At 39.0% G+C, this 25,434-nt stretch overlaps 1 protein-coding gene across 1 annotated transcript in view; it reads right to left on the reverse strand.

The window, feature by feature from the left end:
* LOC134342725 (transcription initiation factor TFIID subunit 4-like) overlaps positions 1 to 25,434 on the reverse strand; it is a 108,059-nt gene that overhangs the window by 14,013 nt on the left and 68,612 nt on the right. Inside the window, exons 5-12 of the mRNA XM_063041201.1 lie at positions 13,817 to 13,939; positions 12,608 to 12,697; positions 9,883 to 10,116; positions 9,369 to 9,507; positions 7,449 to 7,575; positions 6,553 to 6,722; positions 3,702 to 3,832; positions 1,134 to 1,259 (exon numbers count right to left, since the gene is read on the reverse strand). Coding sequence (XP_062897271.1) covers positions 1,134 to 1,259; positions 3,702 to 3,832; positions 6,553 to 6,722; positions 7,449 to 7,575; positions 9,369 to 9,507; positions 9,883 to 10,116; positions 12,608 to 12,697; positions 13,817 to 13,939 — 1,140 coding nt within the window. The remainder of the gene's footprint in view (positions 1 to 1,133; positions 1,260 to 3,701; positions 3,833 to 6,552; positions 6,723 to 7,448; positions 7,576 to 9,368; positions 9,508 to 9,882; positions 10,117 to 12,607; positions 12,698 to 13,816; positions 13,940 to 25,434) is intronic.

Raw genomic sequence — 25,434 nt, forward strand, 5'->3', positions numbered from 1 at the left:
TGGATGCAGCAGCAAGGGAGATGAGGCTGAGTACAGGGCTATGGTAGGAAACTTTGTCACATGGTGTGAGCAGAATTATCTGCAGCTGAATGTGAAAAAGACTAAGGAGCTGGTGGTAGACCTGAGGAGAGCTAAGGTACCGGTGACCCCTGTTTCCATCCAGGGGGTCAGTGTGGACATGGTGGAAGATTACAAATACCTGGGGATACGAATTGACAATAAACTGGACTGGTCAAAGAACAGTGAGGCTGTCTACAAGAAGGGTCAGAGCCATCTCTATTTCCTGAGGAGACTGAGGTCCTTAACATCTGCCGGACAATGCTAAGGATGTTCTACGAGTCTGTGGTGGCCAGTGCTATCGTGTTTGCTGTTGTGTGCTGGGGCAGCAGGCTGAGGGTGGCAGACACCAACATAATCAACAAACTCATTCATAAGACCAGTGATGTTGTGGGGATGGAACTAGACTCTCTCACGGTGGTGTCTGAAAAGAGGATGCTGTCTAAGTTGCATGCCATCTTGGTCAATGTCTCCCATCCACCACATAATGTACTGGGTGGGCACAGGAGTACATTCAGCCAGAGACTCATTCCACCGAGATGCAGCACTGAGCGTCATAGGGAGTCATTCCTGCCTGTGGCCATCAAACTTTACAACTCCTCCCTTGGAGGGTCAGACATCCTGAGCCAATAGGCAGGTCCTGGACTTATTTCATAATTTACTGGCATAATTTACATATTACTATTTAACTATTTATGGTTCTATTACTATTTATTATTTATGGAGCAACTGTAACGAAAACCAATTTCCCCCGGGATTAATAAAGTATGACTATGACTATGACTTGATGTGTAATCAGCAGCAACTTTACTTTAGCAATGAACGAGAAGTCTGGATACAAGAAATGCTCAAACCCTTTGTTGCACATGCTTAATGTACAAATAACAGTACCACTGCACATCAGTTCCAAACTATGATTCCATTGATTTCAATGGAACTGAATCTCAAAAGCAAAGTACATGTGACTGCTACTATACCGAACATTTAAAAAACATGAACAAAAAATGTCTAGCCATGTTTGAGTTTTGTTAAATTGCACTAACAAGTTTCTTTAAAATGCATGACACGTAGCCTACCTTTGCTGCTCGCATTAGAATTTCCCTTTCTTGCTCATCTTTTCTCTGTTTTTCTATTTGATCCAGTTGTTCAAAGAACTTCAGCTGTGACCTTACATCACTTAATTGCTCGTACCTGTCATCCTCCTGAAGTCAAAAGGTAATCCAAATTATTTGTTGTTTGCAGTGGTGGTGACAAAAAAAATCTTCTACATACAAACTTCCATAAATAAAAGAGTCTGTTCCATCATGGTTTCTTGCTTTTTGCAAATTTGTGAACAGTAACACTCCAAAAAAAAACTTTGGGCAACTTGTCCTACAGTGTGTGTGAGGAAGAAAGTGTTCCATTCATCACCTTCTTGCCCCAGTAACTAATACTCTCCTCACTAATAACAACAAAAAATGGCTATAAACTCAGTACTTAACCCAATTACACAAAGGATACAATAATAATTAATTCATATTAATGATAACTGCTAACAACAAAAGCCCACAAATATATGTATTTTGTTAAGCAGTTAATTTTGTTAAGTAGATTGAGCCTATGTTTAAACAACAGTAAAATACTGCATACTTCATGATTGTGTAGTTTTGTGATTTGCTGCTAGAAATACTAAGATGGTCCAGACAGTACCAAAGATGAGAGACTCAGTGGATTTGGCTGATAACCCTCCTGATGAAAGGTCAATGACTTGAAACATTATCTCTATTGGAAATATTGCGAAATATTGGTAGCTCAGGTTGAGTGTTTGGTTGATCGCTGAGCTTGGCAAAATATTTGCAGATGTTTTGACTCCATGCGAAAAGCCAGCATCAGTGTGCAGTTGAGGGTGTTGTCTCCTCAGAGTATGGCTTGTATACCCCTCTGGGATTTGAACAAGTATTGATTAGACATCATGATCTGGTCGGCTGGTTCAAAACACTGAACAGTTTAGCAGTAGAAGATTCTGATTGGCTAACTTCGAGGGAGGTCCGTTGGAAGTATTTGCTTTGCTGTCCAGATCCTGAGTTTACTGGCCATTCGTTGATTTTTGACGTATTTGTTTCTCTTTCTCTGTGAGGGTCCGTATGCTGGATCTACGCCGATGTGTTTGTTGATGGATTCTTCTGTAGAGAGCCAGACGTTGAGAAATTTTCATTCTTTTCTTGTTCTTGCTTGAGTCAAGACACTGGCTGTCGCCCAGATGAAATGGTGTTCTCCGTCTTCTTGAGATGACATTAGCGAGAGTGGGTCATGCCAAACGACACAAGCGATGAATAAACGAATTGTATTGCTGTACATAAAGAATGTCCCGAATATAGCAGCATGAATGCTTCAGCAACACATCACAGCTGCTCACAAACTGACTGCAACTTTGAGGAGGAACCCATCACAACTCTAAGTGCAGCAGTGTGACTGATAGAACAAACATTATTTACAAAATCCAGTGTAGTGAGTATGACAAGAATTATGTTGGTCAAACAGGAAGAAAACTATCGACCAGATTACACGATCATCAGCTAGCGAGCAGAAAGCACGACCCACTCTTGCTAGTATCAGCTCATGAAGGTGAAGAAGGACACCTTTTCAACTGGATGGCAGCCAGAATCTTGACTCAAGCATGAACAAAAAAAGAATGAGAATTTCTCAAAGCCTGGTTCTCTACAGAAGGATCCATCAACAAACACGCCAACATAGATCTGGCATATGAACCCTTTACCAAGAAAATGGAAAGAACAATATCAATAATCAACAAATCGACAGTACTCTCGGGATCTGGACAGCGAAGCAAACACTTCCAACGGACCTCACTGAAAGCTAGCCGATCAGAATTTTCTACTGCTGCACTGCTCACAGTGTTTGGAACCAGCCAACCAGATCACAACTCTAATCAATATCGACTTGGACCCCGGAGGAATATATAAGCCAGCATTCTGAGAGACAACATTCTCAACTGTGCACTGAAGATGGCTTCCCAATTGGAGCTGAAACATCTGCAAACACATTGCCAAGCTTGGCAACCAACCAAACTTCCAAATTGTCTCTGTTTCTCTCAGATATTGCTTGGTCTGTAGAGTACTGTTAGCATTTTCTACTTTTTTAAAATGTGTTTATTTAGGTTTATTGCAACATACCACTTTATTTAAAAACCTGAATAAATGATTGAACATTCCACCAAAATATCTTTGCAATACAATCATTACATGTATTAGTTTTCCATTTGTACAGAGCTGACTCTTGCGATTGGGAGTGGAAATGATTGGCTTGACTTTCTACTTCGAACACCAAATTGTTATAGTTGCTAAACTGTTCATTCTTGGTATTGGGTTGAGTGAGAATCAAGCTTGGCTGTACTTTCATTATGATGTTTTCTGCCACCACTGATTACCCACCTTCGTGAGATACCAAAAAAATGGCTTACAGCTATGGATATCATCACAACCGACAGTGAGTTCAGTGAAAGAAATATTGCTTACCACTGGTATCACATGAACAAGGGAGCAAGTGTTTTCAGTGCACTTACCTCTAGTTGTAAAAATTTGTAATGGACTTGTATTTTATTTAAATGAGGCTCAGTCTAGCAAGACCACAAGTAATTCTCCACTCACCTTATATGTGATGTTTCTTTGCTGTGCAACTTCAGATATCTTTTCTACAAGTGTTTGTAATCTCTGTTGGGTGGCATGCGACACAAAATTTACTACATCAGGATGGACATCAGTAATTCCATGTTTTTTACCTGTTCCCAAAAAAAGGTTAAAGTAGAAAAATTAATATTCTTAATTGAATTATTGCACTCCTTTTACTAATTCTGTTCTACAAGCTCAATACTGCCCAATATACTAGTCTCTGGTTCCATGTAGTTAACTGGAAGTCGAAATATCCTTAATTACATTTCTATTTATTTATTATTGTAACTTAGTGTTTTTAATGTCTTGCAATGGAATGTACTGACACAAAAATAACAAATTTCACAACTTTTTAAAATTGACTTAAAAACAGGCTTTTCTGACCCAACAAGTGACAGGTGACAATAAGGCTTTACTCCCAGATGAGCTAGATGCCTTTTATGCTCATTTTGACCATCAAAACTTGGAGGTACCTTCACAAACTCCCACAGCCCCCGATGAACTGTGATTTCATTCTCTAAGGCCAATGTGAATGCATCCTTCTGGAGGGTGAACTCATGGAAAGGATCCAAGCCAGATGGGGTACCTGGCCAAGTACTAAAGACCTGTCCTGATTAACTGGCTGGAGTGTTCACAGATACCTTTATTTTCTCACTTCGGCAGTCAGAGGTACCCATCTGCTTCAAGCAGGCTTCAATTACATCTGTGCCTAATGAGAACGTGGTAACCTGCCTCAACACCAGTAGCACTCACATCCACTGTGATGAAGTGCTTCGAGAGGTTGGTGATGAAACATATAAACTCCTACCGGAGAAGTGACTTGGATCTGCTTCAATTTGCCTGTTGTCTCAACAGGTCAACAAAAGATGCCATCTCACTGGCTCTTCACTCAACCCTGGAACATCTGGATAACTAAGATGCATACATCAGGATGTTCTTCATTGACTACAACTCAGCATTCAATATGATCATCCCTTCAAAACTAATCAATATGCTTCAAGACCTAGGCCTCAATACTTCCGAGTGCAACAGGATCCTTGATTTCCTCACTTGCAGGCACCAGTCAGTTCAAATTCGTAACAACATCTCCATCAGCACAGGTGCACCACAATGCTGTACGTTTAGTCCGCTGCTCTACTCACTTTACACTTGTGACTAAGTGGCTAAGCATAGCTCCAGTGCCAAATTTAATTTTGGCACCATTGTTGCTGGCCAAATCAATGGTGGTGACAAATCAGCATATTGGATGGAGATTGAAAATCGGGCTGAGTGGTGCCACAACAACAATCTCTCACTCAATGTCAGCCAGACCAAGGAGCTGATTTTCACCTCAGGGAGAGGAAGCCATCGGTCCATGGCAGTCCTTATCGGGGGATCAGAAGTGGTGAGGGTCAGCATTTTCAAGTTCCTCAAGTTTTCATTTTGGAGGATCTGTCCTGGGTCCAGCATGTAAGTGCCATTATGAAGAAAGCACGGCATGCCTCTACTTTCTTAGAACTTTATAAAGATTCAGCATGTCATTTAAATCTTTAAAAACTGTCTATATATGTGTGGTGGATAATATATTAACTGGTTGCATCATAGCCTGGTACGGAAACATCAATGCCCTTGAACGAAAAGTCTACAAAAAGTAGTGAATATAGCCTAGTCCATCATGGGTAAAGCCCTCTGCACCACTGAGTACATCTACACAGAGTGCTGTCGCAAGAAAGCAGCACCCATCAAGGACCCCCACCACCCAGGCCATGCTCTCTTCTTGCTGCTGCCACCAGACAAAGGTACAGCAGCCTCAAGACCCGTACCAACTGGCTCAGGAAGTTATTACTCCCTCAACCATCAGTCTCTTGAACCAGTGGGGACAATTTCACTCAACTCCTCTCAACCTATGGACGAACTTTCAAGGGCTTCTCATCTCATGTTATCAACATTTTTTTGCTTAGTTATTTATTATTTGTTTTCTTTCTTTTTGTACAGTTTGTAGTTTTTTTTGCACATTGGTTATTTGTCTGTCCTGTTGGGTGCGGTCCTTCACTGTTTCAATTATTTCTTGTAGTTATTGTGAATGCCCACAAGAAAATGAATCTCAGGTTGTATATGGTGACATATATGTACTTCGATAAATTTACTTTGAACCTTGAGCATGTGCTGTGCAATTACACCCAAGAGACCAATTAACGTACGGACAGCTACGTCTTTGGAACGTGGTGGAAATTACAGCAATTGGAGGAAACCCATGTGATCACAAGGAGAGCATACCAACTTCTTACAGAATTGAATCTGTGTTGATGGCGCTATAATAGTGTTACGCTAAATGCTACAGTACTGTGTCGTGTGTCAGTGATAATAAACCTGGTCTGATAACAGGAAAGCATTATAATGCTACAGGCATCTCTATATACTATATAGGTCCTTTATGTTCATGCAAGGTGATAGGCAGTACTTTTAGATGCCAGAATGTTTTATTTGCTTGAAAACATAGCAGATGATTGTTCTGTAAATAGATCTAACTTAATTTTGATTACAATCAAAACAATTAGTGTCGGTGGTTGAAATGCTATTAATGTTGATCGCTGTGCTTAGTTAGCAGCCTTCAATAAACAACAGTGGTAGCTGACGAAGACACAACTTCAGCTGCAATTCCAATGCTAGGCAGCAGCATCTTTACTCCCCCCACCACTTGTTTTCAAATGCCATATCAAACATTTTGTTTACAGGTATCCCCAGGAGTTTGAAAGGAGCTTGTTTTTTGATTCTCTGTCTCGCTTGGTTCTTTCAAAAATTGCATTGGAAAGCACGTCCACCCTGCAACAATGAGTATGTATTTCTTTACCTATTTCTAACATTCTTCTGTGCAATGGAGCAGCAAACAAGAATGCTTCATCTTTACATGATCTCGTCAGAGTGCCCACCAATTCTGAATTTGTTGCCAAAATTCGTGCACTTTCTTCAGACAGATTAACTCCAGCCATAGATGCCACATCATTAATGTCATCATCATCCCTATAAAATTTCAAAAGTATACACAAGTGTCATTATTAGGAGGTAACCTACAAATTAAAAGAATCTCAAATGCTAATTTAAAACTGGATCAAAATGAACATATTTGTCAGAAATGTAGTTATGAATAGAAGTAAAAAAGACCTATTTAGACTGTCCTTAGTCAACAACACTGGAACCTCCTTACAGTGATCAGACAGGTGAAAGACACATATAGGTAATACTTTATCTAGCACAATCATCACACACACACAGTGTTCAAAAATACTTGACATTTTTTCAAGGTACAGACAATGAATTTCGCCTCGCCAGCATTGCAAAAATCTTTGAACAAAGAAGCTGTTTTCTCTTCCTACTGGGACATGCCTCACTCTGTGCTCAGTGCAAGATGTCTCTTCCCTGGAGAGTTACACAGAGACTACTATTTGTGATGTATTATCCCAGCACAAAATCCAATCTAAGTTAAGCAAATGGGTACTATGTCTCAAGTTCCAATTAGGTGACCTGATGAAGGTCCAGAATTCTAAAGTAGGAAGGACTTAGTTAAAATAAATACCAGTTAAAGAATTGAGGTTAGTTTTAAAGGAACAGCCATTTTTGTTGTTTTGATAAATATTTACCTGGATTTGGTTCAAAAACCATATTAAGCCTGATTTTTAAATAAACATTGAGATTTTGTATCACTGTTTTCCATCTTTAACTTTGTGAGTTTATACTCAAACATCTCACCTGAAAGAACCACCTGCTGCTGCTGCTGCCGCTTCTTTAAGCTTGTTCTTTTGAACAACTGACGTCTGGACAGAATAAGTCAAACCAGCTTTATTTCCTGGCACCACTGTTGGTTTCATAACAGGAACTGTAAAATTAAGGAGAACTTAGGTGGATTAATCAACTTTTTTATATCTCCAATGGTTACAATATATTACTAAACTAAAAATGGTTGTAAATGTCTAAATCATAGGCACATAATACTTTGTACAACAAGCTATCACGCTTAGGATGTTTGAGGATGAATACACTTTGGCAGCTAGGGACATTTCTATCATTCATCCTTGTATTAAGCCAGGTATATTTTCTATATATTATCTTGTGTTAACAACAGAAGTTCCTCAATATGCTAAAACATTATTACTTAAGTTGTGAAAGAACCTATTCAGACACTGCAATGTACAGTTTTATGACAATGCAAGATGGTTAAGGGTCACTCTGGCTGTCAAAATTAATAACTTGTATTAGCAAGGTCAAGATGTTCTGTATCAAGTGATGTGGAAATATTTAGTGCATTCAACTCCACATTTGAAATTCAGTTCTATTGACATCCTACTCTGCATGTTTAAAGGACAGCAAGTCAAGTCAAGTCAAGTCACTTTTTATTGTCATTTTGACCATAACTGCTGGTACAGTACACAGTAAAAACGAGACAGGACCATGGTGCTACATGAAACAACACAAAAACTACACTGAACTACGTAAAACAACACAAAAACTACACTAGACTACAGACCTACCCAGGACTGCATAAAGTGCACTAAACAGTGCAGGCATTACCATAAATAATAAACAAGACAATAGGCACAGTAGAGGGCAGTAGGTTGGTGTCAGTCCAGGCTCCGGGTATTGGGGAGTCTGATGGCTTGGGGGAAGAAACTGTTACATAGTCTGGTCATGAGAGCCTGAATGCTTCGGTGCTTTTTGCCAGATGGCAGGAGGGAGAAGAGTTTGTATGAGGGGTGCATGGGGTCCTTCATAATGCTGTTTGCTTTACGGATGCAGCGTGTGGTGTAAATGTCTGTAATGGCGGGAACAGAGACCCAGATGATCTTCTCAGCTGACCTCACTATCCGCTGCAGGGTCTTGCGATCCGAGTTGGTGCAATTTCTGAACCAGGCAGTGATGCAGCTGCTCAGGATGCTCTCAATATAACCACTGTAGAATGGGGTGAGGATGGCGGGGTGGGAGATGGACTTTTCTCAGCCTTCACAGAAAGTAGAGACGCTGCTGGGCTTTCTTTGCTATGGAGCTGGTGTTGAGGGACCAGGTGAGATTCTCCAGCAGGTGAACACCAAGAAATTTGGTGCTCTTAACGATCTCAACAGAGGAGTCATCGATGTTCAGCGGAGAGTGGTCGCTCCATGTCCTCCTAAAGTCAACAACCATCTCTTTTGTTTTGTTCACATTCAGAGACAGGCTATTGGCTCTGCAGCAGTCCGTTCGCCACTGCACCTCCTCTCTGTATGCTGACTCATCGTTCTTGCTGATGAGACCCACCACGGTCGTGTCATCGGCGAACTTGATGATGTAGTTCGAGCTGTGTGTTGCAGCACAGTCATGGGTCAGCAGAGTGAACAGCAGTGGACTGAGCACACAGCCCCGGGGGACCCCCGTGCTCAGTGTGATGGTGTTGGAGATGCTGCTTCCAATCCAGACCGACTGAGGTCTCCCAGTCAGGAAGTCTAGAATCCAGTTGCAGAGGGAGGAGTTCGGGCCCAGTAGGCTCAGCTTTCCAATCAGTTTCTGAGGAATGATTGTGTTGAATGCTGAAATGAAGTCTATGAAGCAAAACAGTTATGGAACAGTATAGACACAATCCATAATTATTCTGTATATTTAATTTTCTATTTTAAGAGAAATAATAATATTTAGGTTTACCTGTCTGAAGTTGCTTCAATTGCACCTGTGAAGGTGCAGTTAACATGATGCGATTGTGAGGTTGTCTAAGTGTTACCATGGGTGTCTGTGTCAGAGTTACTTGCGGTCTGGCCAGCGTTCCTTGCTGCTGTTGAAACACCTGAAGAGGCACACAAATATGAAAATATACAAGCATGAACCTAGCATTAAAAAAAAATCAGCATTTTTATAACATTTTAGATCATAATCTTCCTACACTAAATCTAAACCAAACAGGATATGAAATGTTATGTAACTGAAACTGTTCAATCACCTTTAATTCCATATTATGTTACAAGATATTGTTTGATATCTGCTGACAATACTGTTCAGCTGATTTCTCAACCACAACTTCAAGCAGATAATAATTTACTTAGAAAACCTCTCCAAGGCAGCCTCTGGTGAACAGGTCGACACAAAATCTGAAAGTAAGGGAGCCTGAGGCACCGTAGGTGCACAGATGGCCCTATGGATTAGTTGTGTTCCTTTGACTTACCTTGCCAGCTTGTACTGACTGTCCAGGTTGTGCTAAACTTAACACTGGATGTTGGAGAGTGCTGGTTACTGTAGCTGTAGAAGTAGTTGTCCGTACTACAGGCCGCTGCTGAACAGTGTTTCCTAGTACCACTGCTGTCAATGCTGTTGTGGTCGGAGTTGAGGATTGTTGTTGACTTTGCTGAATAAAAGCCTGCGAGTCCTGAGTGAGTTGGCGCAAGGCTGGCAAGCTCCGCTAAGAATGCACAGAACAAAGTTAAACTTTTCAACTAATCATAGTATGATTTTTTAAAAAAACTTTATGCAAGGTGTTATCATAGTTAGGAAGGCTAACAGAATGTTACAGAGCACTACAGACAGAACTAGGCCTTTCAGCCCACCTTGTCTGTGCGGAACTGTTATTTTGCCTAGTCTCATCAACTCACAGCTGGATCACATCCCTCCACATTCCCCCATCCATGTGTTCACTAAAATGTTGTCATCCTTCAATGCTGTCTTTCTTTGACAAGAGAATGGAGTAGAAAAGTAGGTAATGTTACTACAATAATGCAGGATATTGGTGAGACCACAGAGTACTGCATACAGTTATTATCTTACTTAGAGAGAGAGATAAACTTGTAATGTAGGTAACTTAGAAATTTCACTCGTTGATTTCTGTGACAAAATTGTCCTACATGACATATTCTAAGCAGGTGAGTGCCACAACACCTCACAAGAGTGGGAGGTGATCTTATAAAAATATGAGATATTTTGAAAGGGTTGACATGGAGGAAGTTTCATCTTGGGAGGAATATAGAACCAGATTTCAAAATGTAGCATTCTCAAAATTTGTAATATCGTTGTGAATCTCTGGAATTGTCTGTTAGAGAGATTTGTAGAGGCTGGATCATCCAATATAGTCAAGGCCAAATTAGACAGACTTTGGATCTACAGGATTTGGGAAACAGACAAGAAAATGCAGTCAAGAACAAGTTCAGACCAAACAGGATCTAATTGAATGTGTAGGACATTCCAGTGCACGTATACCCCATTCCTACTCCTATTCTTTATATCTTCCTGGCACTAATTGGATTTTTTAAAACTTGAAAATGCCACCAATTCCTGAATACTTGGTTTAAAGCAATGGTTCTTAACCTGGGGTCCACGGTGTCCAGGGTGTCTGTGAACTCGGATGGGGAAAAAAATTACATCTTTATTTTCACTACCCTCTAACAAAAATTTAGCATTTCCTTTAATTATGAATGCAGGTAACAAACCAACTGTTTGGTAACGTGTGGATAGTCAGAGGCTTTTTCTCAGGGCTGAAATGATTGCAACAAGAGGACACAGGTTTAAGGTGCTGGGGAGTAGGCACAGGGGAGATGTCAGGGGGTATGTATGTATGTATGTATTTATTTATTTATTTAATGCAGAGAGTGGTGAGTACGTGGAATGGGCTGCTGGCAACCGTGGTGGAGGCGGATACGATAGGGTTTTTTAAAGAGACTTTTGGATAGGTACAGGGAGCTTAGAAAAGTAGAGGGCTACGGGTAAGCCTAGTAATTTCTAAGGTAGGGATATGTTTGGCACAACTTTGTGGGCCGAAGGGCCTGTATTGTGCTGTAGGTTTTCTATGTTTTTATGCAACTGTATTTCAAAATAATTGGTTTCTTTTGTAATCCTACGTATTTTATTTCATATATTTAAACACAATATTCTGAGAAGGGGTCCATTGGCTTCACTGGACTGCCAAAGGAGTCCATGGTATAAAGAAAGGTTAAGAATCCCTGGTTTAAAGTAATTCAACTATTACCAACCCGAAATGTTAAATCCATTTCCCTTCCACAGATGGTGCCTGATCCACTAATATTAGAAGCATTTACTAGCTTCATTTCTGACTTTCAGCATTTGAGGTCTTATTTTCCTTTTTAAGTTGGGTTCCTGATACTCCAAAGAACAGGACCGGCTACACTCAATTTCTCATGTACTAGTTTATCAATGTACATTTTTAGAAGCTGGGACAGGAAAAAAAACTTTTAGAGGAAACCTTCTGCTATATATACACACAAGACATGTACATTATTATCAAATCATACCCATAATAATGGATGAAAGAGCAGATTAGGTGTTCTATTTCTTAGTTTGTACACATCAATACAAAAAGTAACTTAATTCCCCTTTGAAACTAACAGGGGGATTTATTGAAAATTTACTGAAAGAAACCCAACTGGAAATAAAATGTAAAATAAATATAATGCACATACTTTTTCTACAGGAGAATGGGTGTGATGGGGTGGGAAGAAAGGAGATTTTGTTCACAATAATTGATAGAATTTTGCTGACTAAGTCTGATATCGAAGAATGATTATATCTTAGTCTACATAATAGAAAACAAGTTATCTAGTTTTCAAATACTGCAAATGCTGGTTTTGTTCCCAAGCAAAATTGAATTTATCATAAACACAAAGGATTCTGCAGGTGCTGGAAATCCTGAGCCATGCACATAAAATATGGAGGAATTCAGCAAGTCTGGAAGCATCTATGAAGGGGAATATAGTCAACGTTTCGGGCCCCTATAAAGAGTCTCAGTCCGAAACGTTGACTGTTTATTCCCCTTCATTCATTATGCCTGACTTGTTGAGTATTTTGTGTGTTTGCTCAATGAATTTATCAGGCAGGACACAAAAAACACCTCTTTCAAATACAAAAAGTTTGGATGGATCATTATCAGGCAAACTATAAATTACCTTCAGGAAAGGCACAAGGTATGGTTGAGGTGATGAATTGAGCTCTCTATATAACCGGCTTGTAAAGTCTTCAGCATCAATTTTCCCATCCTATAAAATGAAAAGAGTAAAACTGGAATTGATTTCAACACGTTGAGGACATTTCCAATTTCAACAGACAATTTGGTATTCTGTAGGGAAAATAATTCAGTGATTGTTCTTATTTAGTATTCAATAGCACCAACTGTTATATTTTAATAAAGGTGAGAATCTCCTTGGTAGGCAATTCTGCACATTTGATTTCTCTAGGGCTGATGCAGTTTCACAGTTAATGGTAGATAGTTCATGCACTTGCACAATACATCATTTCTTTTGTGAAACATCAGTCTGAAAATGGCTCTTACCATCTAAAATAATGCTACATATTTTTTCCAAATTAGATAAATTCTAAACATCGTCAGATTTTGATCAGAAAATCAAAATGACTTCTTTAAATTGGAAAGTAACCATATAATAATAAGAAATATGAACTGCCAGTCTGAATAATGGAGCTTTTATGCACAGGTGAATGTTTCTTTTGATCTGTTATATTATTTACCTATTGAAGAAAACTTAGCTGAATTTTATTCTATACACATTACAGACAACTTGTCTGTAATGCTTAAAAGAGGATCCAAAAGATTCTAAAGGCCGTGGAAGCCTTAGAACTTCATGCTTTGAGTGTTTCAATGCCTCACTCAAATACTTAACAAACAGTTTGATACCTTCATGCCTTGGGTATGATCATAAGTTTACCCAACATATTTCATTAGTGTATCGTCTTAAACAGAAGACCTAAATACTCACACACAAAATAAAAACTTCTGTCCTACAGTGTTAGTACTGTTCTTCTCTAGTTCAATAAACTAAACTATTCTCTATGCTCAAACAACAGGAATTCTGCAGATGCTGGAAATTCAAGCAACATACATCAAAGTTGCCTCTTCCTATAGATGCTGCTTGGCCTGCTGCGTTCACCAGCAACTTTGATGTATGTTATTCTCTATGCTCTGCCCTTTTCCCATTGTCCTTTATCATCTTCTATTTCAGGGAAATGAATCAATTCTTCCTTAGAATTTCTGCTCAAATCTATGAAAAAAGTATTTGCCATTCATTACCTACAATTCCAAGACATATGGTTTAGTTTTCCAATTATATTAATGCAGAAACATTTGCAATATGCTTTCTTACCAGTAAATTTTGCACCAGTTCTTTGACATTGGCAGCTGTTTCAGTTGACTGTTTACCGCTTGAAGCTAACTTGATCAACGTAGACAGAAAGTTTTTGCATTTCTTCACATTTTCCATTGTTTCCTGTAGAACATTTAAGCATTTAATAGCGGGAAAGGTACAGTACTGTACAACTAAAAAGCCTTTTCTACAGAAAGTTAAGTTTACACACACAGGAGTCAGTCTTGGGAAGAAGAAACTTTAACTTCAGTATGAAGTAATCTTTTTAATATATTGTTTTTATTTTACTTCACAATAAAAAAAACAATTTGTTGGGCAATTCAATCCTTTCTGATTTTCTTTTCTGAAAGCAATGATTCATGCAGGTACATGCCCAGCTGGCAGCAATCACTTCGCATTGTTAAATTTTCTATTCAAATAATAAAATAAGTAATCAAAAATAACATCTACAAACACAGTAGAATTAACATTGGAAAATGCCCCAAGATTCTCCACATAGATGTAAACAAAGCATTAGCTTGCAATCTGAAACAAAACATAAAGTACTACAACCACCCAAAATAGTTCAGGGAGGTGGTACAGGAGCCTCAGGACCCACACCACCAGAGGGGATAACTTCACACAACTTCGCTTGCCCATCACTGAACTGTTCCCACAACCTGTGGACTCACTTGCAAGGACTTTTCATCTCATGTTCTTGATATTATTTATTTATTTATTTACTTATTATTGTTTTGTTTATTTGTTTTACTTTTTGTATTTGCAGGGTTTGTTGTATTTTGCACATTGTCCATCTTGTGTGCTATTTTTCATTGATTCCATGGTGTTTTATTGTATTTACTGAGAATGCCTGCAAGAAAATGAATTTCAGGGTAGTACGTGGTGAGATATGCACCTTGATAATAAATTTACTTTGAACTCTGAAAAACGATCTTCATCCTGAAATGAAATGGTTCTCTTTCCACAGATGCTTTCAGATCAGCTGATCAGTTCCAATATTTTGTTTTTATTTTAAGAGTTAACAATTTTGTTTAAAAGTGTCTCAAACTTAAGAGAAAGTAATAGCAGGAGGAATTGTGAAGTAAAGAATTAGTTACTGTGTGTAGGAAAAAGTATGCCAAAGAAAATGCAATTTCCAAATTTGAGGGTGTGATTGCCCATGAGCTCACAGTTCAGTCAGTACTAGGTATGGGCATGGTGTTCATTTGGATTCAAAATTTTGAATGTTCTGAAGTTTTAGACCCAGCAACAAAAAAAAAATGTTATATTTCCAGCTAAGATGGTGTGTGGAGGTGGCAGTGTCCTACGTGCTTACTGCCCAGGTTCTTCCTGATTTGTAGAGAAGCCTGGAGAGTTATTACAGTACACCGTGCACATGGATTATTTTTAAGTAAGCATCATCCTGCACTAGCCATGTCCTTCTGCACTTTCTATTGATACAGGCTTGATCATACAGACAGAGTAAGGACTATGCCAGGCCATAAGACTTCGTCATGGCTATCCCTTGAGGTCGAGGATGATGATCTTCATTCTGAAGAAGTGGCCCACAGAGTGAAGATGGCTGTGCATATATTTGTTTAACGTGCAGTTGATGGTGCACTCCAAGAAGTACACGATACTTCACAAATCAACCAACTGATTCCAATGGATTAAAGTTATGATGATTAATATATCTACTGTTACAGCTGGTCCAGAGTGCCTCAGTTAGAGCTGCGTGATCTGCCCTTTCCTATTCAGCACAATTATTGTTCAATTCAATCTGATGGAGAATGGCCATGAACACTGGACTTTAACTCCACAAGGACTACCAATCGTGTCATGGTTGAATGCATCTACTGCAGGAAGACTGGCAAGGACAAGGTCACGTCAATTTGTCTCTCAGGTTAGTTCATTCACCACCTGCCAAGGGTCCAGTCCGGCAACTATGTTCTTCACAACTTGTAGGTAGTGACATCAATGCTACAAACTAGTAGGAGCAGACCTTGAAGGACAGAAATGAAGTGACCACAAGGTTGATGTAGGAGAGTGGGATTTCGATTTGCAAGATACAGTGAGTGGTTCTAGGGAAGATGGAACCTGAACAGCTGGACACGTTACACATAGGCAGGACCTGGATTACTTGCTTTGCAGAGATGCAATTAAAGACAAGATGGTAATAAAACTACATTTGTAAATTAAGAGTTCTATATCTAATTGTATCTGGTATCCAAAACAAAATCAATGAACACACAAATAGAGATAAGTGGGGAGTGATCTATTAGTGATACAGAAACATGGTTACAAGGAGATCAAAAATACAAACTCAATATTCAGGGATATTTGAAGACAGGCAGGAAGGAAAGTGGGGAAGTTCTATAAAATGAGTGAAACAAGTACAGTTTTGAAAGATGATCAAGGTTCAGAAAATATCATATTCATTTGGAGGAAGTGAAAATAGCAAGATAAATAAAAGAGGTTGGGTAGAAAACCACATATCAGGAAAAAATGGTGCATTAATTATGGATTACTTTAATCTTCATTAAATAAATTGGAAACGGTAACCATGAAAAAGAATAGACCACGAAATATTGGTTACTTGGATCTGGTAATGTGTAATGAAACAGGTTTAATAAATGATCATATCATGAAAGAACTTAGTACTCAGCTTAAGACTGAAAGGCTTGAATCTGAAACGATTACGTAAACTTAAGGGGAATTACAGAGTAATTTGTAAGGAGTTGGCTAAAGTGGACTGAGCATTTAGATCAACAGGCAGGACAATAGACAAATAGAGACAAGCATTCACATCTCCTATGGTCATGCATGCAACCATGACAGGATTGGAAGACGTAACAGTCATGCAATAACCAAGAAAGACAAAGATTGAGCAACCTTGGTCAATAATGATGGAGAAAGTAGTACATTCTGAGACCAATGGTACTTTCAAAAGCCATTTAACATGGAAGAACAGTGATTCATTTGCTGAGGAAACAGGGGACAGAGGATGATGGTGGAACCCATGCATAGGAATATATAATGTATATAGAAATGGAACGTTTCTCCAAACCAGGGTGTAAAGCATATAACACACGATAACTTATGAAGGTAAAGATAAAAGCTATAGATGAATCACACATAAATAACAAACTAAAGTGCATTAATATTAAATAATGTAATGTACAAAGTAGATTAACCAGTGATACTTCAAATATGATGCAGCTGGGAGTTCAGAAGCTTAATGGCCAGGGGGAAGAAACTGTTTCTCATCCTGACTGTTGTCTTTATGCATCATAATCTCCCACCTGATGGTAGGAAATCAAAGAGGATACTGGATGGATTGGTGGGATCCTTAATAAATCTAAGGGCCCTGGTATGCAGCCCTCCTGATAATGTCCCTGATAGCTGGTAGGGAGACCCTCATGATGCTCCCAGCTGTTCTCACATTCCTTTGTTGAGACTTCTGGTCCGATGCTTGACTGCTCCCATACCAGATGGAGATCAGGATGCTCTCAATGGTGCTCCTGTAAAATGCAGTTAAGATGGGGGGGTGGGAGCCTTGCTTGCCTCAATTTTCTTAGGAAGAGGAGGCACCACTGTGCCTTCTTATTCAGGGAGGGACTAGGTGAGGTCATCTAGGATGTGAACTTCCAGATCTTAGTGCACTTAACTCTGTGCAGTCTAAGAGTACCTTAGACTGCAGAGAGAGTATCAATATTTTGGTTATGTGGGCTGAAAAATGGCAGATACAGTTTAATCTAGGCAAATGTGAGGTAACCTACTTGGCTAAATTGTAGTATCTACTTAACTTTTTTTGCTTTTTCGTAATTGAAAAAAAAATCAATTTCCCATTTTTAAATGGCAACCAATCCAGAAATCACAATAAGAATCAAATTTCCAATAAATTAAAATTACAAATATGAGAAAAATGTTTTCTTAACTGAAGTAAAAAAAATTGATCCTAAAACTACTGTTACTTAACAGCAAAGACTTAAAGCTTTTGACCTCATTTCACCAGCCTATTTCTTATACCTCCAGAATCATCAGACTACATTTTAAGTTGGAGCTAGGAAACAAATCATTGTAGAGTAGGCGACTCTCATAAGTAATCTGTTTAATGTCCCACCGTGGAGAATGGAGGAAATAAAGAGTACCAGGTTGCATCAGAAATAATTGTATATTTCAACCCAAGGGCAACACAATGCAATAAAGTAAACTGCTACTGATAGCAAGTTATTCATAGAACTTCTTAAATCAAATGTATGTGTGGCTTGTCAGCATCAGCAGAATGAGATTATGAAGGAAGACTTCTAATGTTAAAATGCCTCTGAATTTGTATGCATTCTTTATGCAGCCATTACAGATGTTAATGTTCAAAGTGTTTGGCTTGCATAATTCTATTCCCTATCTAACTACCACCACTAAAATTAAACAACTTTTCTACAAAGTGGACTGCGTTTATAATTGACTAACTAGTACATAATTGAAGTTGATACAAATTTGGAATTTATTTTTTTTTAATCATGCAGTTTGAATCCCTGCCAGCAGATGGCTACATTTCTTCAACTCATCAGCCATAAATCAGTTTTAGGTTTCCACTGCTTAAAGTACTTGGCTGACACACTGACCTACATTAATCATGAAAGAGTAGCCTTAACTATACAACTCTACAATTAAAGCATAGAATTTACAGATATGTAACATAATTCTCTTGTAAACTTGAAGATTATTCAATTTGTCTAAAACTAGTGATGAAAGGAATTGCGAGTAGATAGTAACAGAATATTTTAATACAATCAGTAAATAAAAATGCTATTATACCTTTCATAATAGTCACATGGTCCACCTCTGTAGTATCTCTTAAATTTCCAATCACACCTGAAGAATGCAAGGGTTTTACAAACTTTCTTATCAACATGGGCATTTCTTTAAAAATAGTCCAAACTTTGGTCATTAATGTGTCACTCAGGAATTTGACAGTCCAACATTTTATATATTCAGTCAACTTTAGAAAGAAAACTGAGTACTTGCTATTACATAGAGTCTTTTATGATATAGGGATATCCTAGATATTTTAGCAGTTTAAGGGTATGTATTTGTTACCCAGGCAAATACAAGCATCAAGTTCCCATAAACAGTAATGGAGTTATTATTCTGATAAACTTTACTGACTTAGTTGAGTATTTTACAATGCATAGGAAAATGGAATAATTATCTCAGCTCTCCAAAGTAATAACAAGGAATCTTGTATCCAGCAGGGGGAGCAAATGGGGTCTTAGTTTTTCATCCAAACAACAGCAGTCAGTATTTTTTGATGGGAAATGAAAGTTGAAAAGCTAAAGTTGAAATGAAAGTTAACCTACTACAGGAACACAAAATAATGTATGGTAAAATATGGGCTACTTGAATCCCTAGCTTGCAGAGGATTCGCAGCTGTCTTTAATGAGTTGTAAATAGGGGTAAAGGTTATTGATGTTCCCTTCTGCAAACTATTACTCTTCTTATCTTTTTATAATTCATTCCTCCTCATCCCTGTAATCAGTCCAGTAAACCTAGCTGTATCTTCAGTGACCTTAACATCATTAAACCGGAAAGGATACACAAGTAGATTTACAAGGATGTTACCAGGACTGAGGGTTTGAGTTACAAGAGGAGGTTCGGAGTTTATCCCTGTTGCATAGGGGGCTGACAGGTTACCCAACAGAGGTTTATAAAATTATGAGGAGTAAGGATAAAGTGAATGGTCATCTTCCCCCCACTCTCCCCAAAGTAAAGGGATTCAAAACAAGAGGGCAAAGGTTTAAGATGAGATTTAATATGAACCTGAGAGACAATTTTTCCACACAGAAGATAGTGTTTTCCACACAGAGGAAGGAGTTGCCAGAGGAAGTGGTAGAAGTTGGTACAATTACACCATTCCAAAAACAGTTGGACTGGTATCTTGATAGGAAAGGTTTAAAGGGACATGAGCAACGTTCCCTCTTTTTCAGCTGCACAGACTAATCATTGCTTTGAGCAGGAAATTTTACACGGCCTAAAAGCTGAGTAGTATTTTAAATGTTTCATTTTGTAGTATGCATATTATGAATATTTAGAATGAAAATTGAAAGATCAGATACTTTTGATCTTATTTATTAATTGAAGAGTATAATGAAATACAGAACAAGGAAAATCTTTCACATTTCATGAACCTTTTCTCATCTGTCTTCATTACAAATCCATTATCTATAAAAACTGTGCAGATTAATTTCACATCCAGATGAAAGTTGGGTCTTAATCCTCATTAGATCATCCGAATGTTCTATTTCTAGTCTATATCAGGATTTGCATTTGATTAAATTCATATGACTGCACAGCCAGCATGAAAAGCTTGACTAGATGGCGTTAGAGGTTTTTAAACAATGAGTTACCAACTTCCATTCTGTGTTTATTGTCACAATTTGTAAGTGTTGTAACTTGAAACACTGATGATATAAACATGTTGAAGCTCTAAAATGTTTCAAAGGTTGTGGTGTGTTTATTATTTAGAAAATTTATGGATTATGTTTATTAACACAATTAATTACAGGGTATTTCACAATTATATTAGCATAGACTTCAAAATTATGTTTGTATGATTTCAAAATTTTATTATAATAATTTCAAAATGATATTATTACAAAGGCAATATGCACAGGAGCGCTTCAGTTACTGCATGTCCAAGCACCCGCACATCTTAGAGGGCAGAGTCGTGATGGGCCAATGGAACTAGCTCAGATACGTAACTTTACCAGCGTGAATGCGTTGTGCCCAATAACGAGTTTTTCAAGCTGTATACAGCATCTCTTTGACTCTCTAAGGCAAGAGCATCCTTCCTCAGATACCATAAAAAACACACATAAAACCAGGAAAGGCCTCATGAAAGCACTGTACAGATGTAGCAAGATATCCTTGCTCTTAAACTAAACTCCTCTTGCTAATATTTCATCTACCCGCTCTTTCAGAGATTGGTGTTCAAGGACACTGAAGATCTCATTGCACCTTCCCTTTTTCCACTCCAACAGTCTGTTTTTGTCTCCAGAACCACACAACCTGACATGCATTTGCAAACCGGTGTGCTACATTTAAGTATATCATCCTGGTTAATTGGGACATAGTGGGACCAGTACATTTTGCCTCTATTAAGCAGCTGTTCCAATTAGCCAAAGTTTCAAGGAAGTAGTTAACAAGGTATATAAAAAAATAAACTAAGTAACAAATTATGTATTTAAATTAAATTCAGAACAAATTAGAACATTGCCAATATTATTACAATACTATAAAACTGTGCATCAGTTCCTAATAGTTACTGTCAGGGGAATTCATGCAATGTACGCTGGGGTGTTCTTTTGATTGACTGTAAACAAACAAAATCAGTGCAGACCCCTAGTGCAGATAGTGGACAGCCTTCATATAATGCTTTCGATGACTGCATCTTCCAAATCTTGATTTTCACTGTTACATGCACAATGATTGTCAATACCTTGAAATCCTAACTTGAAGTAGTGAAATTGTTTCAATTTTACTCCCGGCCATTTCTGGCATCTTCAAGCCTGTATGCTTGAAACTGCAGCGAGCAAAACAGTTCTGAGTTGTCTTACCACTTATTTCTTGCCAACTATCCGTGACAAAAATCACTGCTTTTTGAACACAAACACACACAACTGATGCTATTTAAAAACTATTTGCCCTAAGCAAGTGCACGCGACTGATGCCAGTTAGAAACTGTTCAGCAAAAGTCTTCTGTTCCAATTAAGTAGGAATGTGTCCTAAATAAACAAAGGTAATCCTGGCTACTTTTCTTGATCAGTTTTTGTTCTTTGTGAGTTGGCCCAAATAAGTGGCTGCCCTGCTTAATCAATGGCCCAGTTAACTGCAATCCACATTACATCTTGTGAATATCTATCTGAGGCATTAGCATTGGTCCACAGCACACCCTACTAGTTATTTCCTGCCATCCAGAAATCAAGACCATTTATTCTGCTCTTCGTTTCCTGTCAGTCAACGAATTTTCAATTTAGAAGCATAGAAAACATAGAAACCTACAGCACAATACAGGCCCTTCAGCCCACAATGCTGTGCTGAACATGTATTTACTTTAGAATTTACCTAGGGTTACCCATAGCCCTCTATTTTTCTAAGCCCCATGTACCTATCCAGGAATCTCTTAAAAGACCCGTAAAGACCCCATCATATCCGCAATTCATGCCAGGATATTACTCCTAGCTTCTGTTGTGTAACCTTATCAAAAACCTTCTGAAAGTCCAAAAGTAATATAGAAACATAGAAAATAGGTGCAGGAGTAGGCCATTCGGCCCTTCGAGCCTGCACCGCCATTTATTATGATCATGGCTGATCATCCAACTCAGAACCCAGCCTTCCCTCCATACCCCCTGACCCCTGTAGCCACAAGGGCCATATCTAACTTCCTTTTAAACATAGCTAATGAACTGGCCTCAACAGTTTGCTGTGGCAGAGAATTCCACAGATTCACCACTCTCTGTGTGAAGAAGTTTTTCCTAATCTCGGTCCTAAAAGGCTTCCCCTCTATCCTCAAACTGTGACCCCTCGTTCTGGACCTCCCCAACATCGGGAACAATCTTCCCGCATCTAGCCTGTCCAATCCCTTTAGGATCTTATATGTTTCAATCAGATCCCCCCTCAATCTTCTAAATTCCAACGAGTACAAGCCCAGTTCATCCAGTCTTTCTTCATATGAAAGACCTGCCATCCCAGGAATCAATCTGGTGAACCTTCTTTGTACTCCCTCTATGGCAAAGATGTCTTTCCTCAGATTAGGGGACCAAAACTGCACACAATACTCCAGGTGTGGTCTCACCAAGGCCTTGTACAACTGCAGTAGTACCTCCCTGCTACTGTACTCGAATCCTCTCGCTATAAATGCCAGCATACCGTTCGCCTTTTTCACCGCCTGCTGTACCTGCATGCCCACTTTCAATGACTGGTGTATAATGACACCCAGGTCTCGTTGCACCTCCCCTTTTCCTAATCGGCCACCATTCAGATAATAATCTGTTTTCCTATTTTTGCCACCAAAGTGGATAACTTCACATTTATCCACATTAAATTGCATCTGCCATGAGTTTGCCCACTCACCCAACCTATTCAAGTCACCCTGCATCCTCTTAGCATCCTCCTCACTGCTAACACTGCCACCCAGCTTCGTGTCATCCGCAAACTTGGAGATGCTGCATTTAATTCCCTCATCCAAGTCATTAATATATATTGTAAACAACTGGAGTCCCAGCACTGAGCCTTGCGGTACCCCACTAGTCACCGCCTGCCATTCTGAAAAGGTCCCGTTTATTCCCACTCTTTGCTTCCTGTCTGCTAACCAATTCTCCACCCACACCAATACCTTACCCCCAATACCGTGTGCTTTAAGTTTGCACACTAATCTCCTGTGTGGGACCTTGTCAAAAGCCTTTTGAAAATCCAAATATACCACATCCACTGGTTCTCCCCTATCCACTCTACTAGTTACATCCTCAAAAAATTCTATGAGATTCGTCAGACATGATTTTCCTTTCACAAATCCATGCTGACTTTGTCCGATCATTTCACCGCTTTCCAAATGTGCTGTTATCACATCCTTGATAACTGACTCCAGCAGTTTCCCCACCACCAACGTTAGGCTAACCGGCCTATAATTCCCCGGTTTCTCTCTCCCTCCTTTTTTAAAAAGTGGAGTTACATTAGCCACCCTCCAATCCTCAGGAACTAGTCCAGAATCTAACGAGTTTTGAAAAATTATCACTAATGCATCCACTATTTCTTGGGCTACTTCCTTAAGCACTCTGGGATGCAGACCATCTGGCCCTGGGGATTTATCTGCCTTCAATCCCTTCAATTTACCTAACACCACTTCCCTACTAACATGTATTTCGCTCAGTTCCTCCATCTCACTGGACCCTCTGTCCCTTACTATTTCTGGAAGATTATTTATGTCCTCCTTAGTGAAGACAGAACCAAAGTAATTATTCAATTGGTCTGCCATGTCCTTGCTCCCCATAATCAATTCACCTGTTTCTGTTTGCAGGGGACCTACATTTGTCTTTATCAGTCTTTTCCTTTTTACATATCTATAAAAGCTTTTACAGTCCGTTTTTATGTTCTCTGCCAGTTTTCTCTCATAATCTTTTTTCCCCTTCCTAATTAAGCCCTTTGTCCTCCTCTGCTGAACTCTGAATTTCTCCCAGTCCTCAGGTGAGCCACTTTCTCTGGCTAATTTGTATGCTACTTCTTTGGAATTGATACTATCCCTAATTTCTCTTGTCAGCCACGGGTGCACTACCTTCCTTGATTTATTCTTTTGCCAAACTGGGATGAACAATTGTTGTAGTTCATCCATGCAACCTTTAAATGCCTGCCATTGCATATCCACCTTCAATCCTTTAATATACACTGCTTTATCCAACAATATACAGTGTCTATAAAAAGTATTCACACCCTTTAGAAGTTTTCATGTTTTACTGTCTTACAACATTGAATCACAGTTCAATTACTTTGCCTTTTTTGACACTGATCAATAGAAAAAGACTCTTTTGTGTCAAAGTGAAAGCAGATCTCTACAAAGTGATCAACATTAATTAAAAATATAAAACACAAAATAATTGACTGTATTAGTATTCACCCCCTTTAATATGACACACCAAATCATCACTGGTGCAACCAGTTCGCTTAGAAGTCACATAATTAGTTAAATGGAGATCAACTATGTGCAGTCAAGGTGTTTCAACTGATTGTAGTAAAAATACACCTGTATCTGGAAGGTCCAACTGCTGGTGAGTTGGTGTGCAAGCACAAGTCCGGAGATGGATAAAAGAAAATTTCCAAGTCATTGAATATCCACTGGAGTACAGATAAGTCAATCATCAAGAAATGGAAAGAATATGGCATAGCTGTAAATTTACCTAGAGCAGACCATCCTCAAAAAATTGAGTGCCCGTACAAGAAGGGGACTAGTGAGGGAGGTACCTATGACAACTCTGGAGGAGTTACAACCTTCAGTGGCTGAAATGGGAGAAAGTACGCATACAACTGTTGCCTGGGTGCTTCACCAGTCACAGTTTTTTTTGTGAGAATGGCAAAGAGAAAGCATTGCTGAAAAAAACTCACATGAAATCTCAGCTAGAGTTTGCCAGAAGGCATGTGAGAGACTCAGAAGTCAACTGGAAGAAGGTTCTATGGTCTGATGAAACCAAAATTGAGCTTTTTGGCCATTAGAGTAAATGCTATGTTTGGTGTCAGCCAAACACCACACATCATCAAAAACACACCATCTCCACCCTGAAGCATGGAGGTGGCTGCACCATGCGGTGGGGATGCTTCACTGCAGCAGGCCTTGGAAGACTTGTGAAGGTAGAGGGTAAAATAAATGCAGCAAAATACAGGGAAATCCTGGAGGAAAACCTGATGCAATCTGCAAGAGAACTGTGACTTGGGAGAAGATTTGTTTTCCAGCAAAGTTAATGTCCTGGAGTGTCCAAGTCAGAGTCCAGACCTCAAACCAGTTGAGAATTTGTGTCTGGAAAAGGGTTGTTCATTCACAATCCCCATGCAATCTGACAGAACTTTAGCAGTTTTGTAAGGAAGAATGGGGA

Source organism: Mobula hypostoma, chromosome 2 (genome assembly GCF_963921235.1).
Source record: "Mobula hypostoma chromosome 2, sMobHyp1.1, whole genome shotgun sequence".
NCBI classification, from domain to species: Eukaryota; Metazoa; Chordata; class Chondrichthyes; order Myliobatiformes; family Myliobatidae; genus Mobula; species Mobula hypostoma.